Here is a 15,310-nt window from a genome sequence, read left to right on the forward strand (position 1 = left end):
CCATAATAAACACAGACTCTCTCTCTCTCTCTCATACATACACACAAACACATATCATGATAAACTGTCCCTCTGTAACGTGTTATGTCTCCATGGTAACGCAGCACATCCGTGTGGGATGGGAGTTACTGCTGACCACGATCGCTCGTACCATCAACGACACGGAGACTCAGATTCTGATGCGGGACGCTAAAGGCCTCAGTCAACAGCAGCTCAATGACTTCAGATCTTCCTTCACACACTTTGATCGAGTAACACAAACTACATCACAATCATTTCCTGTAACACTGACACAACACTCACGGTCTGATAACTCACTCTGTGTGTTTCTTTAGAGAATAACCTGAAGAAACTTTAATCTGCTAGACTCATACAGGTACTAACTGAACTTCAACACAACTAAACCAACACCAGCTGTTATTAATATGAAGATGTGGTTGATAAAGCAGTTTAGTGTCGGTTACTAAAGCTCAACTGGTTTCTTCATCTGTACTTTGATTGGTTGATTTTCTTGTTCTGTCTGTCCTGCAGAAGAAGAAGGGAGGGATGGAGACTGATGACTTCAGAGCCTGTTTGATCTCAATGGGTTATGACCTGGTAACAGCAAACTTTATCTCTGTTAGTGCGATTAAAATCATGTGTGATTCTGTGGATCAGTATCTGTGTGTTCTGCAGGGGGAAGCAGAGTTCATTCAAATCATGTCATTGGTGGATCCGAACGGTTCTGGTGCGGTGAGCTTTCAGTCGTTTGTGGACTTTATGACCCGTGAGACCGGAGACACTGACACGGCAGAACAGGTCGTCGCCTCTTTCAGGATACTGGCCGGGGACAAGGTACATGTGTGTGTAAACACCTTATATATATATATATATATATATATATATACCTAACACGCAATCTTTTATTTCGGAGCTCTTGTGACAGTCTTTGTTTGGTTTTAGCCGTACATCTTGGTGGATGAACTCCGTAGGGAATTGCCCCCGGAGCAAGCGGAATACTGCATCTCCAGAATGCCCCTTTTCGTGGGACCTGATGGACTTCCAGGGGCTTTGGACTACATGGCTTTCTCTACTGCCCTCTATGGAGAGAGTGATCTCTAGTGGTCTGGAGTAGCACTGCGCCTCTACCTAAAAAATACTTCAACACTACTTTTTAATTGCGCTTTGGATCTCTAAAAGTTGTAATTTTCATCTGAAAAGCAAACAAACAAATTGCTTATAAAAGCTGCTGTTTTATACCACCATAACACTTTACTTAAAGCATATGTGTATAATGCTTTATAAAAGTTGAATGTATTAATGCATTGTAATGTCTCATGAAAATTGGAACTACAGTAAAACATTACAACACTTATCAATTCATTGTTACACTTTGCATTTTTAATTTGGTTAACATTATGAACAATTATAATGCATCCCAACCTTAAATAACCCTTTATAATGCATTATACATAAAGGCTTTAAGAAAATGTTGCCAAATTTTCTAAAGAGAATCAACTTTATCATTTTTTCATAAATTTGTTTTGATTTGATATTTTTTCCTTCGAATTTCACAAAAGAAACACCCTAAAATGAAAACAAATGTTAAGATTTTTTTTTGCAATACAGCAATGACAACCTGGGGAAATGTAAAATCATAAGAATGATGGAAACCTCAATAAACATTTAAACTCAAATTTCCTATTTCTTTCCTTTGATTAATGGGTGAAATTTGAGGCAATTAAGGTCTTATGAGATAAATGTAAGTAGGTTATGCATCATATTATTAATGTTAAGCCTGAAAAAACAAAGAATCTGCCCATCAAGACAAACGCCATTTAGATTTAAGAGACTATAATTAATTTTTACTTAAGCAGTTCCAAATATTAAATGTTGCTTTTCGTTTAAATTTATATACATTGTTTTTACCAAACAACAAAGATATTTTATATATTTTTTGATTTTGAGGATTGTAGTCTCAAATAAACTGTTGGTCAGCAAGCACGTGTATTTTTTACTTTGAAAGTAGAAAGCATAACAGTTTGTAAAAAATATCTTAAGATGATATTTTATATCTGTAGCCTATGTTTTGTGAAAATGTTTACTCAGCAGTGCTCTGAACGCGCATGCGTATCGGGGGCGCTCTGACGGCCTGGCTCGGACTGCGCATGCGCGGGTTTTGTCCACGTGTATCCAAGCAAGTTTTGACTGAACAAAGTCTAACAGTGGCAGAACCTATACGTCTTGGACTTAACCGCGTGTGGACGATTTGTTTTGGAGTGTTTAGGGTCGAGCAGTGAAGTGAATTGAACAGAATGCCTCCAACTATACACCAGAGCTCAGGTAACGGGCAGCGCGTGCGTTCGGCAGCGCATCGTCTCAGAACACACTCACAATCTGTCAGTGATTTCACCAGAACATCTGTCAGTCAGCTGTCACTGCAGATGTTATGTGGACTCGCTTGATATTATATTGCTTTACATTGTATTTGGACGATTTTGATAACAATGAGTTTTCTGAATCCGTTTTGCAAAGCGCGCGCGCGCGAGAGAGAGAAAGAAGGAAGTGCATTGATCGATTGATCGATTGACTTTTGATTCATATTTATTTCTTTAGTGTTTGAAGCATTGCAAGATTTCCCAACAACGATTAAGCTTGTTTTATAACCTGTGTCAGGTTTGTTGTGTAACCCGCCTGCGTGCGTGCGTGTGTGTGACGTCAGCTGTCTAATAGACTATGAAAGTGTGTGGACATTTTTTGAGGCTTTTACAATCTAAGTAAAGCATATTTTACTGTGAAATAGAAAATAATACAATATTGGACAAAAATAAAAAATATTTATGTTAGTGTGTCACTATACAAAAGAAGTTTGCTTGTGTGTGTGTGTGTGTGTGTGTGTGTGTGTGGAGCAGGAGAGTCCGTGTGTGTTCACGATGAGCTCCGGAGCCTCATGCAGCAGAGGATTCTGGTCCTGGACGGTGGAATGGGGACCATGATCCAGCAGAGGAACCTTGAGGAAGAAGACTTCAGAGGTCAAGAGTTCAAAGATCATCCCAACAGTCTGAAAGGAAACAACGACATACTGAGCATCACACGACCTGACGTCATCTACAGCATTCACAAGGTCTGCTGCGGTCATGGCGTGTCACACGCATGATGTCATTACCATTGATCAAATTCTGCTCAGGATCACGTGAACCTGATGCGAGCGCGTCTCTCCGCAGGAGTATCTGCTGGCGGGTGCTGACATCATCGAGACCAACACCTTCAGCAGCACCAGCATCGCTCAGGGGGATTATGCGATGCAGCACATGGTGATTGTTGGCTTTATCTGGATGTTTGTTTGTGTAGATACAGTGACACGTGTTCTCACTCTCTGATGTCGTTGTGCCAGGCGTATCGCATGAACAAAGCGTCCGCTGAGATCGCCAGGAAAGCCGCCGATGACGTCACGGCCCAGACAGGTTAGAATCTCATCTCCCGTGACTGCTGAATCGGTCCGTCGTGCAGTTTTGTGATGTCACTCTTCTCGTTGACAGGTTGTAAAAGGTTCATTGCAGGAGCCGTCGGCCCCACCAATAAAACGCTGTCCGTCTCGCCGTCAGTGGAAAGACCCGACTTCAGGAATGTCTGTAAGACCGTCTGTGTGTTTTCTACATCAGAAGCGTTAAACGCATCTTGTCGGTCGCTGATGTTGTGTTTGTCTAGCGTTCGACGAGTTGGTGGAGTCGTACACGGAGCAGGTTCGAGGTTTGCTGGACGGCGGGGCTGATCTTCTTCTGGTGGAGACCATCTTTGACACGGCTAATGCAAAGGTGAAACACGCATGAGCGCCCTCGTAAAACATGACAGAAAAGTCTAGAACTGAATATGACGGCTTCGTTGTTTCTCACAGGCGGCTTTATTTGCCATCGATCAGCTGTTTGAAGACTCGTATGAACCTCGACCCATCTTTGTGAGTGATGTTTGACTAGAGGTCACGTACAGCAGTCATGTATGTCTTTGTAATCTATATGATCATGTATGTGTGTGTGCGCAGGTCTCTGGGACTATAGTTGATAAAAGCGGTCGTACGCTGTCAGGACAGACGGGTGAAGCGTTTGTCATCAGCGTGTCTCACTCTCAGCCGCTGTGGTGAGACAGATTTTCACCGCCAGACGTCTGAAACATTCATAAATGTCTAGAATGAGTTTGTGTTGCTGTGTGAAATATTTCAGACGTCTCTTTCTTTCTGTGTGTCAGCATCGGATTGAATTGTGCTCTGGGTGCGTCTGACATGAGACCGTTTATTGAAGCCATAGGAAAGAGCACTGAAGCGTTTGTCATCTGTTACCCAAACGCAGGTGAGATGCTTCAGAATTTGATTAATGTGCCTTTATCAAGATTCTCGCTAATGCCGAATGTGCTCGGTCTAGATTATCTTCTCCCTTTGAGCACCAATAAATGTCTGGTTGAAAGGAAGTTTGTAATTGTATTTTGTGGACCGTAAATGTACATCTGTAGTGTTGATAACTTACTGTCGTAGGGATGTGACGATTCACTGTGAGAATGTTGAAAATCGATTATATTATGTGAAGATTCAAACCAGTTGAGATGTGAAATGATTAACAAAGCATGTTTTGACCAGCAGGGGCCGCCGTGTTTACTGCACATTTGGAACACGTGGATCTGATGATATTTCTTATAAAAGTAAAAGTTAGGAAAAGCACAAACAGTCGTAGTTTGTTAAAGTTAAAGACATTTTTGCATGATTCCTTTTTTTGTGATTAGAATACGTTTTAAAATAGCAATTTAGTTGTATAAAATATATTTTTATTTGACAAAGAAATGTGAAACATTCGATACATAATACTCAACTCTATTTATAGAGCACTTTTTACAATTGTTATGGTTACAAAGCAGCTGTACATGAGACATATTGATTCAAAGCAAAACAATTAAAGTTAAACCTGTAAAAACACGAAAAAGATGAAAACACAGAAGAAGGAGATACCCACATACAAAACACTCCACACACACAATATGCACATGTACTTACACACATACACACACACACAATGAAAGCACACATTTAAGATAAAGGAGAGAGAAACACAGTTCAAATATTAAACCCACTTTACATTCCTATATGCAATATTAATTATGTAAAACTTTAAAATGTGTATTCTAAAACAGCCCCCCCAGCCAGGCAAACGGTGGTGAGTATAATAATGAAAGAGCAGTTGTTCATCTCATTTGTGAACAAATCAGAATCGCATCGCAAGTGAATCGTTACATCTCTACATCTCAATGGTCATATAAAGAGTAAATACAATATAAAAACACTGAATCCATGGAAATCCTGATTACTTTCTGAGAAAGTGTTATCAAAGTTTATACTTGCATACAAAATAGTATTAAACATATATACAATGATATACTTTTTGTTCAGGGCTTCCCAACACGTTCGGAGGTTATGACGAGACTCCTGATGTTACAGCCTCACACATCAAAGTAAAATTCATCATTTTAATGGTCTCTGAGGTCTCTGAGGTTCATCTCTTGAAGGGTTCTGATGTGTTTTCTTTTGCAGGAGTTTGCTGCGGATGGGCTGGTGAATGTTGTTGGCGGCTGTTGTGGAACGACACCTGATCACATCCGGTGAGAGATTCACACCTGCAGTGTTTGTGTGTGTGTTTGTGTGTTTATACTGTGTGTGCATGTATGTGTTTAAACTGTGTGTGTTTATACTGTGTGTGTTCGTGTTTAAACTGTGTGTGTTTAAACTGTGTGTGTTTATACTGTGTGTGTTTATACTGTGTGTGTTTATACTGTGTGTGTTTATACTGTGTGTGTTTATACTGTGTGTGTTTATACTGTGTGTGTTCGTGTTTAAACTGTGTGTGTTTAAACTGTGTTTGTTTAAACTGTGTGTGTTTATACTGTGTGTGTTTATACTGTGTGTGTTTATACTGTGTGTGTTCGTGTTTAAACTGTGTGTGTTTAAACTGTGTGTGTTTATACTGTGTGTGTTTATACTGTGTGTGTTTATACTGTGCGTGTTTATACTGCGTGTGTTCGTGTTTAAACTGTGTGTGTTTAAACTGTGTGTGTTTAAACTGTGTGTGTTTAAACTGTGTGTTATACTGTGTGTGCTTATACTGTGTGTGTGTTTATACTGTATGTGTGTGTTTAAACTGTGTTTGTGTGTTTAAACTGTGTTTGTGTGTTTAAACTGTGTGTGTGTGTGTTTTAGGGCGATTGCTGAAAGTGTGCGTCACATCAAGCCCAGAGTTCCTGCTAAAGAAGTTTTTAATGAGTTCATGCTCCTGTCAGGTCTGTCCGCTCATCATGGTCCTAACACACGCTCAACATGTTTCAATACAAGTATTGCATGATTGTTTCAGAGTGTGTGTACCATTTGAAGTAAGTTTCATGTGTGTTCAGGGTTGGAGCCGTTCCGGATCGGGCCGTACACAAACTTTGTTAACATTGGCGAGCGCTGTAATGTTGCTGGATCACGAAAGTTTGCCAAACTCATCATGTCCGGAAATTACGAGGTAAATCACAGTCAGATTAGAATGTTTTGTGTGATCGTATCACATTCATTGTGTGTGTGTGTGTGTGTGTGTGTAGGAAGCTCTGAGCATCGCTAAGACTCAGGTGGAGATGGGCGCTCAGGTTCTGGACATCAACATGGATGAAGGGATGCTGGACGGAGTTGCTGCCATGACTCGCTTCTGTAACCTCATCGCCTCTGAGCCGGATATCTCTAGGGTGACCTGAAACATTACACACACAAATAAAATAAATGTTTAAATAATATAATATGTATATATATATATATATATGTAATGTTTATATACATTTTAATATTTATATAAATATTATATATATATTTATTATATATTTTTTTCCCCTTAAAATTACACCTGCATGTGTGTGCATTAATACATACATCATCATTATTCACAGTATATACACATAAATCATGTAAACAAAAACTTTTATTTAGTTTTTATTTACTTTTGATTAGTCACGACTTCAAATATATGTATATGTCGTTGTCGGAATTGCCTCTCTGACCTGTTCATCCAGGTGCCCCTGTGTATCGACTCATCAAACTTTGCGGTCTTAGAGGCGGGGCTTAAGTGCTGTCAGGGGAAATGCATCGTCAACAGCATCAGTCTGAAAGAGGGCGAGGACGATTTCCTGAAGCGGGCCAGACGAATCCGTCGCTATGGTGCTGCTGTGGTCGTCATGGCGTTTGATGAGGAGGGGCAGGTGGGTGAAATCCATGCGTTTGATGTGCTGTTCATCATCTTTTTATTAACAAGGTCATCGTCACCTGTTCATTATTGTCCACAGAGGGTGAACGTGAACATTTTATCGGGAGATTTTAAAGTCCCAGTGAAATAAAACATGACGACTGCCTATTTTTTCATGAAATATTGCAGCGTTTATGGTAAATAGTCGAACAAAGTGAGTCGTTCTCTTTTAAAAATTCATGTGGCCTCATAATCTTCCGTTAAAATCTGAAAATGCACTTCCTTCCTGTAATGACAGAGAAAGAAGAAAGCGACGCCCACTACTTTTTTCACTCGAAAATGCATCAAAATACGGAAGTAAAAATGATCGCAACTTCCGGTTCACTTTGAGTTTAAATCTTCAGTGGGTGAAATGACATGAAATGTCTCGACGTGTTTTCACAGGCAACAGAAATCGATCAGAAGGTGAAGATCTGCTCCCGGGCGTTTAACCTCCTCATCAACAAGGTGGGCTTTAACCCCAACGACATCATATTTGACCCCAACGTCTTGACCATCGGCACAGGAATGGAGGAGCACAACATATACGCCATCAATTTCATGAGAGCCACCAGAATCATAAAGGTTTGTCACATTCATCACCGCTGGAATGTTTCTGAGGCTTCTGCTCGTTTCACATGTGTGTTATTCTGTGTGTGTGTGTGTGTGTGTGTAGGAGAGTCTGCCGGGTGCCCGGGTCAGTGGAGGTCTCTCTAACCTCTCGTTCGCCTTCAGAGGGATGGAGGTCATCAGAGAGGCCATGCACGGAGTCTTTCTGTATCACGCTATCAAGGTAACACGTGACAGTGAAACTTCACATTTGTTTCATCTGTGTTGGATGATTCTCAGTATGTGTATCTGTGTGTGTGTTCAGGGTGGCATGGACATGGGCATCGTAAACGCCGGCAGTCTGCCCGTGTATGATGACATTGATAAAGAACTTCTGCTGTTGTGTGAGAATCTCATCTGGAACCTTGACCCGGATGCCACTGAGAAACTCCTGCTGTACGCTCAGGTGCCCACGCTCGACCAGTTGTGCGATGATGTGTGTGTGTGTGTGTCTCCTGTCTAATGTTGTGTGGTTATTTGCAGAATAATGCTAAAGGAGGAAAGAAAGTGATTCAGACGGACGAGTGGCGAGAGAGCAGTGTGCAGGAGAGACTGGAGTACGCGCTCATAAAGGTCGGTGTGTGATGTTCTCCAATGAAGGTCATAGATGAAATGTGTTCAGTGTTTTACTCAAAACTTCCTGTGTGTGTGTGTGTGTGTGTGATATGTCAGGGTATAGAGAAGTATGTGGTGGAGGACACCGAGGAGGCGCGCTCTCAGATGGACCTTTATCCACGACCGCTGCACGTCATCGAGGGTCCACTCATGAACGGGATGAAAATAGTTGGAGATCTGTTCGGAGTAGGCAAGATGTTTTTACCTCAGGTACCCACAGACCCACGGTGATCCCACAGTCCCATGAGAGGTTTGATAGGGCGACCGGTGATGATGTCATCTGTGTTTGTGTGCTCAGGTGATAAAATCAGCTCGTGTCATGAAGAAAGCCGTCGGCCATCTGATTCCCTTCATGGAGAAAGAGAGAGAGGAGATGAGATCCAACGGTGAATGTAGTGAAGATGAGGTGAGTCTCTCAGATCTTATTCATGTGTGCTTGTGCACACTTGTGTAAAGTGATGTAACATTTTGTGTTTTCTTTATTTACACGAACAGTCAAAAGTTTTGGGATGCTTGCGTGAAATGTTTCTTGTTGTTTTCAAAAACATTTGATCTGAAAGTGTATGCTTCAATGTCTGAAATTAGTTCAGTGGACCAAAAAAATATTTTGCAAACAAAACAAAGAAAAAGGATGTCTTTGACTGAATAAGAAAAGAAAGCAGCCAACAAGAGCACAGAATAGACGGGAACTCATTTAATATAGTTTAAAAAGCATCTTAGGGAGACTTCCAGAAGCTGCTCGAGAAAATCACAAGAAACATTTTCGCAAATTCTAGTCAAAAGGAGATCAAATATTATTAAGTTCATTTCTTAGTTACAACAGAATTTTATTTCATCATTTTTTTGTCCATCACATTTACACACCGCCTCTGATATTTTTGTCCGTCATTTAAAAATTCGGACTAGGTTCGTTTTTCTTTGTGTTTCGCATCCGTAGCACGCGTTTTGAGAGGTGTTTTGATAATTCAGAGACACCCCACAAACAAGCGTCAAATATAAAAAACCTTTTCTGACTGTATGTGCAAAGACCTTAAGTGTCCAAAAACTTGTAAAGCTGCTTTGAGACGATGCAACATTGTAAAAAAAGTGCAAAGATGTATTATAAATCAATTTGAATAAAATGTTATTATTTTTCTGCTCTCTTAAATATCTGTGTGACTGTTCTCTGTGATAGATGAATAAAAGGATCCTGATGTTGTGTTTGTTTATTTCAGGACCCTTATCAGGGCACGATACTGTTGGCCACAGTGAAGGGAGATGTTCATGATATCGGCAAAAACATTGTTGGTGTTGTGCTGGGATGCAATAACTTCAGGTGAGCTGTTCACCAGACAGATGTGATGATGTTTGTCTGAACGCTGATGTTAAACAGCTGATGTGTGTCTGCAGGGTGATTGATTTAGGAGTCATGATTCCATGTGACAGAATCCTGCGGGAGGCCGTTCAGAATAAAGCAGGTTTGTGTCTCACATTCACACTGAAGCACATGTGTGCACATGACTGTAATGTGTGTGTGTGTGTGTGTGTTTGTGTAGATATTATCGGTCTGTCTGGTCTCATCACTCCTTCTCTGGATGAAATGATTCATGTTGCCAAGGAAATGGAGCGTCTGGGTTTGAAGATTCCTCTGCTGATTGGTGGAGCCACAACATCAAAGTACAACTGCATACTGATGCTGCAAACACACATTTGACATAACAACACACTAATGCAGTGTGCTTCATTCACATATGTGTGTGTGTATGTGTGTGTGTGTTGACAGGACGCACACTGCTGTTAAAATCGCTCCACGCTACAGTGCACCAGTCATTCATGTTCTTGATGCGTCCCGCAGTGTTGTGGTGGTGAGACAGCTCTCTCTCTCTCTCTCTCTCTCTCTCTCTCTCTCTCTCTATTCACTCTCTCTCTCTCTCTCTCTCTCTCTCTCTCTGTTCTCTCTCTCTCTCTCTCTCTATTCACTCTCTCTCTCTCTCTTTCTCTCTCTCTCTCTCTCTATTCACTCTCTCTCTCTCTCTCTGTCTCTCTCTCTCTCTGTCTCTCTCTCTCCCTCTCTCTGTTCACTCTCTCTCTCTCTCTCTCTCTCTCTCTATTCACTCTCTCTTTCTCTCTCTCCCTCTCTCTGTTCACTCTCTCTCTCTCTCTCTCTATTCACTCTCTCTTTCTCTCTCTCTCTCCCTCTCTCTGTTCACTCTCTCTCTCTCTCTCTCTATTCACTCTCTCTTTCTCTCTCTCTCTCCCTCTCTCTGTTCACTCTCTCTCTCTCTCTCTCTCTCTCTCTATTCACTCTCTCTTTCTCTCTCTCCCTCTCTCTGTTCACTCTCTCTCTCTCTCTCTCTATTCACTCTCTCTTTCTCTCTCTCTCTCCCTCTCTCTGTTCACTCTCTCTCTCTCTCTCTCTCTCTCTATTCACTCTCTCTTTCTCTCTCTCTCTCTCTCTCTCTCTCTCTCTCTCTCTCTCTCTCTCTCTCTCTCTCTCTCTCTCTCTCTCTCTCTCTCTCTCTCTCTCTCTCTATTCACTCTCTCTCTCTCTCTCTGTCTCTCTCTCTCTCTGTCTCTCTCTCTCCCTCTCTCTGTTCACTCTCTCTCTCTCTCTCTCTCTCTCTCTCTATTCACTCTCTCTTTCTCTCTCTCCCTCTCTCTGTTCACTCTCTCTCTCTCTCTCTCTATTCACTCTCTCTTTCTCTCTCTCTCTCCCTCTCTCTGTTCACTCTCTCTCTCTCTCTCTCTCTCTCTCTATTCACTCTCTCTTTCTCTCTCTCTCTCCCTCTCTCTGTTCACTCTCTCTCTCTCTCTCTCTCTCTCTATTCACTCTCTCTTTCTCTCTCTCTCTCCCTCTCTCTGTTCACTCTCTCTCTCTCTCTCTCTCTCTCTCTCTCTCTCTCTATTCACTCTCTCTTTCTCTCTCTCTCTCTCTCTGTTCACCCTCTCATCCCTAGAAAAATGATTGACTTAAGATGACATCTGCCTAACTCCTTTGCTTTCTCTCAGTCCGCTGTATCTCATCTGTGTTCATTTGAATCAACTTTTTTAACAAACCGTCTCATGAACTCTATGTGCTTTGTTAAAGACATGCTAAACATGTAAAATCACATTGTAATCTCTCTCTCTGTGTGTGTCTCAGTGCTCTCAGCTGTTGGATGAAGGAGTGAGTGAGGAGTACTTTGAGGAGATCAGAGAGGAGTATGAGGATGTCAGACTGGATCACTATGACTCTCTGAAGGTCTGACGGTCACGTGACCTGTTTCATGATGTCATGAGGTGATGATGTCGTTCTTTGAGTTCTGAAGCTGCTCTGTTTCTTTCAGGACCGTCGCTTCTTATCTCTGAATCAGGCCAGAGAGAAACGTCTGAGTATGGACTGGCTCTCTCAGTCAGCACCGGGTAAGACACAAACCACAGATCCTTGATAGTTTATTAGTGATGACGCACATCACATTGACATGCTTTAATATCGCAATGGTTTTATGTTTCTTTGGATTATTTTTCTGCAGTCCGGCCGGAGTTTCTGGGCACACGCGTGTTTAAATCGTACGACCTGCGGAAGCTGCTGGACTTCATCGACTGGAAGCCCTTCTTTGATGTGTGGCAGCTGAGGGGCAAATATCCCAACCGAGGATACCCTAAAATATTCAAAGACAAAACTGTTGGTATGTCTGAGCGTCCGCTATGATGGAGAGTTTTTCATCTCTTCATGTTTTCTCCGTTGGACAGTAGGGGGCGCTCTCGCTCAGTATGGTGTCTGTACACCCTTACATGCTTAACCCTCTGTTTTCATCATCATCCTTTCGGGTCGGAATTACGTTCGAAACGTTGTCATGTTGATTAAAAATGATATGATTCTCTGATCTTTCTTTTGATTTAAAACATGTCCTTGAAGTTTTGTGCGTATGATCTGGTAGGGAAAGAGTTGAGAGGTCAGAGGTCATGTGAATGTCATCCATGTTGTGTGTGCAGGAGAAGAAGCTCGTCGCGTGCACAATGACGCTCTGAAGCTGTTACACCGTTTGATTGACAGCGGGAGTCTTCAGGGGCGCGGGCTGGTGGGTTTCTGGCCGGCTCAGAGCTCCGGCGATGACATCCACGTGTACTCTGAAGATGTCACACGCTCTGTCGCAACCTTCTACGGCCTCAGACAGCAGGTAACCGCTGTGATCCGTGTTTACGCATGTTTACCCGTTGAATGAATTGAACGTCAGTCTTGATTTGTGTGCACAGGCGGAGAAGGACTCGGCCAGCTCAGAGCCATATTTCTGCCTGTCGGATTTCGTGGCTCCTGAGGGCAGCGGTGTGCAGGATTATGTGGGTGTGTTCGCCGTGGCCGTGTTCGGAGCAGAAGAGCTCAGTCAGAAGTTTGAACAGCAGGGAGACGATTACAGCAGCATCATGGTGAAAGCTCTGGCCGACCGACTGGCTGAGGTGAGATCACAACGCACACACGCATGCACGCAACAACACGTGTGTGTTACAGAGGAAAGACGTGTGTGTGTTGTGTGTTTGACGCAGGCCTTTGCGGAGGAGCTGCACGCTCGTGTGCGCAGGGATCTGTGGGGTTACAGTGACGAGGAGGTTCTGCATGCATCTGACCTGCACAGACTGCGGTACGACGGGATTCGTCCGGCTGCGGGTTACCCCAGCCAACCAGATCACACAGAGAAACTCACCATGTGGAAACTGGCAGACATACGGAAGCAAACAGGTGAGAGGTGACGGAGTTCGTGTGGGACACCAGGATCTGACACATCTGATCTCTGATATGTGGACTTTTGTTTTTAGGGATTGATTTGACTGAATCTCTGGCCATGACCCCTGCCGCAGCGGTGTCAGGACTGTATTTCTCTAATCCCAAATCGTCTTACTTCTCTGTGGGCAAAATCACGAAAGAGCAGGTTTGAGTCTTCATCTCTCGTCTCTCATCATTCACACGAAACAAACATCATCTGTATCTGTGGCAGGATTGTCTGATGGATTTTATAGAATTAATCAAAACATCTTTAGACTGTTTCAGCGGCAACAACATAAACAAACATCCGGTAGAATCAACCATTACATTGAACACAATTAATTAAAAATATATATTTTAATATGAATCCATATAAAATACAGACAGTTTCAAACCAACAACATAAACAAATATTACTGCATGTGCGCGTTCAGGGAATTCCCTTAAATGAAAAGAGTGCCTGTAGAATATGATAACAAGCAAAATAATTTAGACTGCTATACCAAGGTCGACCACTAGATGTCAGTGTAACAAACGGTAAGTAAGTAAATATTTTGTGGTTTTTAAGGTCCTACTTTGGTTTATGGAGCGTCCAACAACAATTTCTCGTTTTTGCATAATAGTCACTTATTAATACCTCACTTCTTGACTGACTCTGAAATGATTTGTTCAGCGATTCATCCGTCTAAGCCCCTCCTTTCTATCAGCCTACTCTGATCTGATTGATCACATGGTGTAGTCTGCTGTGATTGGTCTACCGCGTACAGCGTCGCAAATGGAACGTAGGCGGGAATTAACACGGATTGACGCAAATCCGACCCGGAACTGAAATGAGAACGACAGACTCATTCGCGTGATTCAGAGTCGACTCCTTTTTCTCAAACCAATAACTCTGTGATTCGTTCACTTTTGATTTTACAACTCGTTTACATTCACACACAGCAACATTACACACTGCATGACATGCAACTTTGAGGACTTGTAATAGATACCCTTGAAATGTGACAAACCTACAGTTGAATGTTAGAGATTGAAACTCTTGGAGGAGAGAGAGAATGAAGTGCCTTGTGTTTGTCTTCTTGTGGGACAGGTGGAGGATTACGCCTGTCGGAAACACATGGACGTGTCAGAGGTGGAGAGATGGCTGGGTCCGATCCTTGGCTACGATACAGAATAAATCACTGCACTTTAGACGGACTGAAACCTAACAAATCTCACTTCTCTCAAGTCTCTCACTTTTACTTGCAGATGAGACTTCAGAGAGATGTGACTCACGTTCTCATCTTCTCATTATGGAGTGTCGTGTCGGTTTGCTTCAGATTTGTCTATTTGGCTCTGAGGGTCCTTTTCAACTTTATACTTTACACTACAGACATGTCTGTTCAAATGATTTTTTAATTAGATTTCAGTTTTTAATTGTATAAAAGAAGAGCACTTGTAGTTTTGTTTTAGCTGGATTTTATAAGGAATGAGAAAGAAAGTGAGAGGGAGACTGTAATGATTTCTCTTACAGGCTTGTGTCATATAAACCCATAATATGCTACTGATAGTTTCAGTATTAATTTAATTCTGTACGTGTTGCACATTGAATCGTTGCTCATTTTAAAGAACAAGAAATGTGAGTTCATAGTCAGCAGGGATACGTCATCTATTACGTTATCTGTGTATCTTTATACTTTTAAATCGGTCATTTCCACTCAAAGACATCAATTCAATTTTTGTTTTGATTTCAAACTCTTGTGGCCTTTTACGCACAATACACTACACAATCTGTTTAGTAATGGTTTAACTGTGGTAAAAACTACATGTTTGCTGTTTCTCTGTCAGATGAACCCTGAAAGATGAGTATTATCAGATTAAACGTCTTGTGTGTTTGATCTGATTATGTTGCGTGTTATTCTTCTGTCTGAAACACAACACTGATGTCACATGGTGATGGGGCTCGTGGTTATTGTGTAGAAATATCACAAAGTTAAGGTTTCACCAGTGCCGTCACAACTTCATCCTGATCATCTCGGTCTTCATCACTGTACAGGTTTGGGTGTATTTATCTGTGAAAACACAGTGAATATGCAAATCAATGTAATATAGTGAAAGAAAT

At 41.9% G+C, this 15,310-nt stretch overlaps 2 protein-coding genes across 4 annotated transcripts in view; both read left to right on the plus strand.

Annotated features, from left to right (window-relative positions):
• LOC130438749 (alpha-actinin-2-like) overlaps positions 1 to 1,822 on the plus strand; it is a 12,044-nt gene extending 10,222 nt beyond the window's left edge. Inside the window, exons 18-21 of one of the 3 annotated variants that reach the window (XR_008909373.1) lie at positions 105 to 251; positions 336 to 376; positions 532 to 597; positions 676 to 743. Coding sequence is in view for 2 of the 3 variants with exons in the window: in XM_056770882.1 (XP_056626860.1) it covers positions 105 to 251; positions 532 to 834; positions 943 to 1,101 (609 nt within the window). In the remaining variant the exon portion in view is untranslated. Of the gene's footprint in view, positions 1 to 104; positions 252 to 335; positions 377 to 531; positions 835 to 942 lie in introns of those variants that run through there. The other 2 variants (XM_056770883.1, XM_056770882.1) reach the window with 2 other exon arrangements.
• Positions 1,823 to 2,141: 319 nt separating this feature from the next.
• On the plus strand, positions 2,142 to 15,086 carry mtr (5-methyltetrahydrofolate-homocysteine methyltransferase). The gene is made up of 33 exons (XM_056771833.1): positions 2,142 to 2,322; positions 2,892 to 3,103; positions 3,204 to 3,293; positions 3,374 to 3,443; positions 3,519 to 3,611; positions 3,688 to 3,794; positions 3,875 to 3,934; positions 4,019 to 4,113; positions 4,222 to 4,322; positions 5,411 to 5,472; positions 5,552 to 5,619; positions 6,215 to 6,294; positions 6,406 to 6,518; positions 6,595 to 6,735; positions 7,057 to 7,242; positions 7,671 to 7,850; positions 7,942 to 8,058; positions 8,140 to 8,280; positions 8,358 to 8,447; positions 8,547 to 8,699; positions 8,788 to 8,895; positions 9,704 to 9,804; positions 9,879 to 9,946; positions 10,025 to 10,145; positions 10,252 to 10,333; positions 11,611 to 11,709; positions 11,795 to 11,870; positions 11,981 to 12,136; positions 12,444 to 12,628; positions 12,705 to 12,905; positions 12,993 to 13,185; positions 13,263 to 13,375; positions 14,300 to 15,086. The coding sequence occupies exons 1-33, from the start codon at positions 2,295 to 2,297 to the stop codon at positions 14,384 to 14,386; spliced, it is 3,777 nt and encodes a 1,258-aa protein (XP_056627811.1). The 5' UTR covers positions 2,142 to 2,294; the 3' UTR covers positions 14,387 to 15,086.
• Positions 15,087 to 15,310: the final 224 nt, after the last annotated feature.

Source organism: Triplophysa dalaica, chromosome 17 (assembly GCF_015846415.1).
Source record: "Triplophysa dalaica isolate WHDGS20190420 chromosome 17, ASM1584641v1, whole genome shotgun sequence".
Classification (NCBI taxonomy): Eukaryota; Metazoa; Chordata; class Actinopteri; order Cypriniformes; family Nemacheilidae; genus Triplophysa; species Triplophysa dalaica.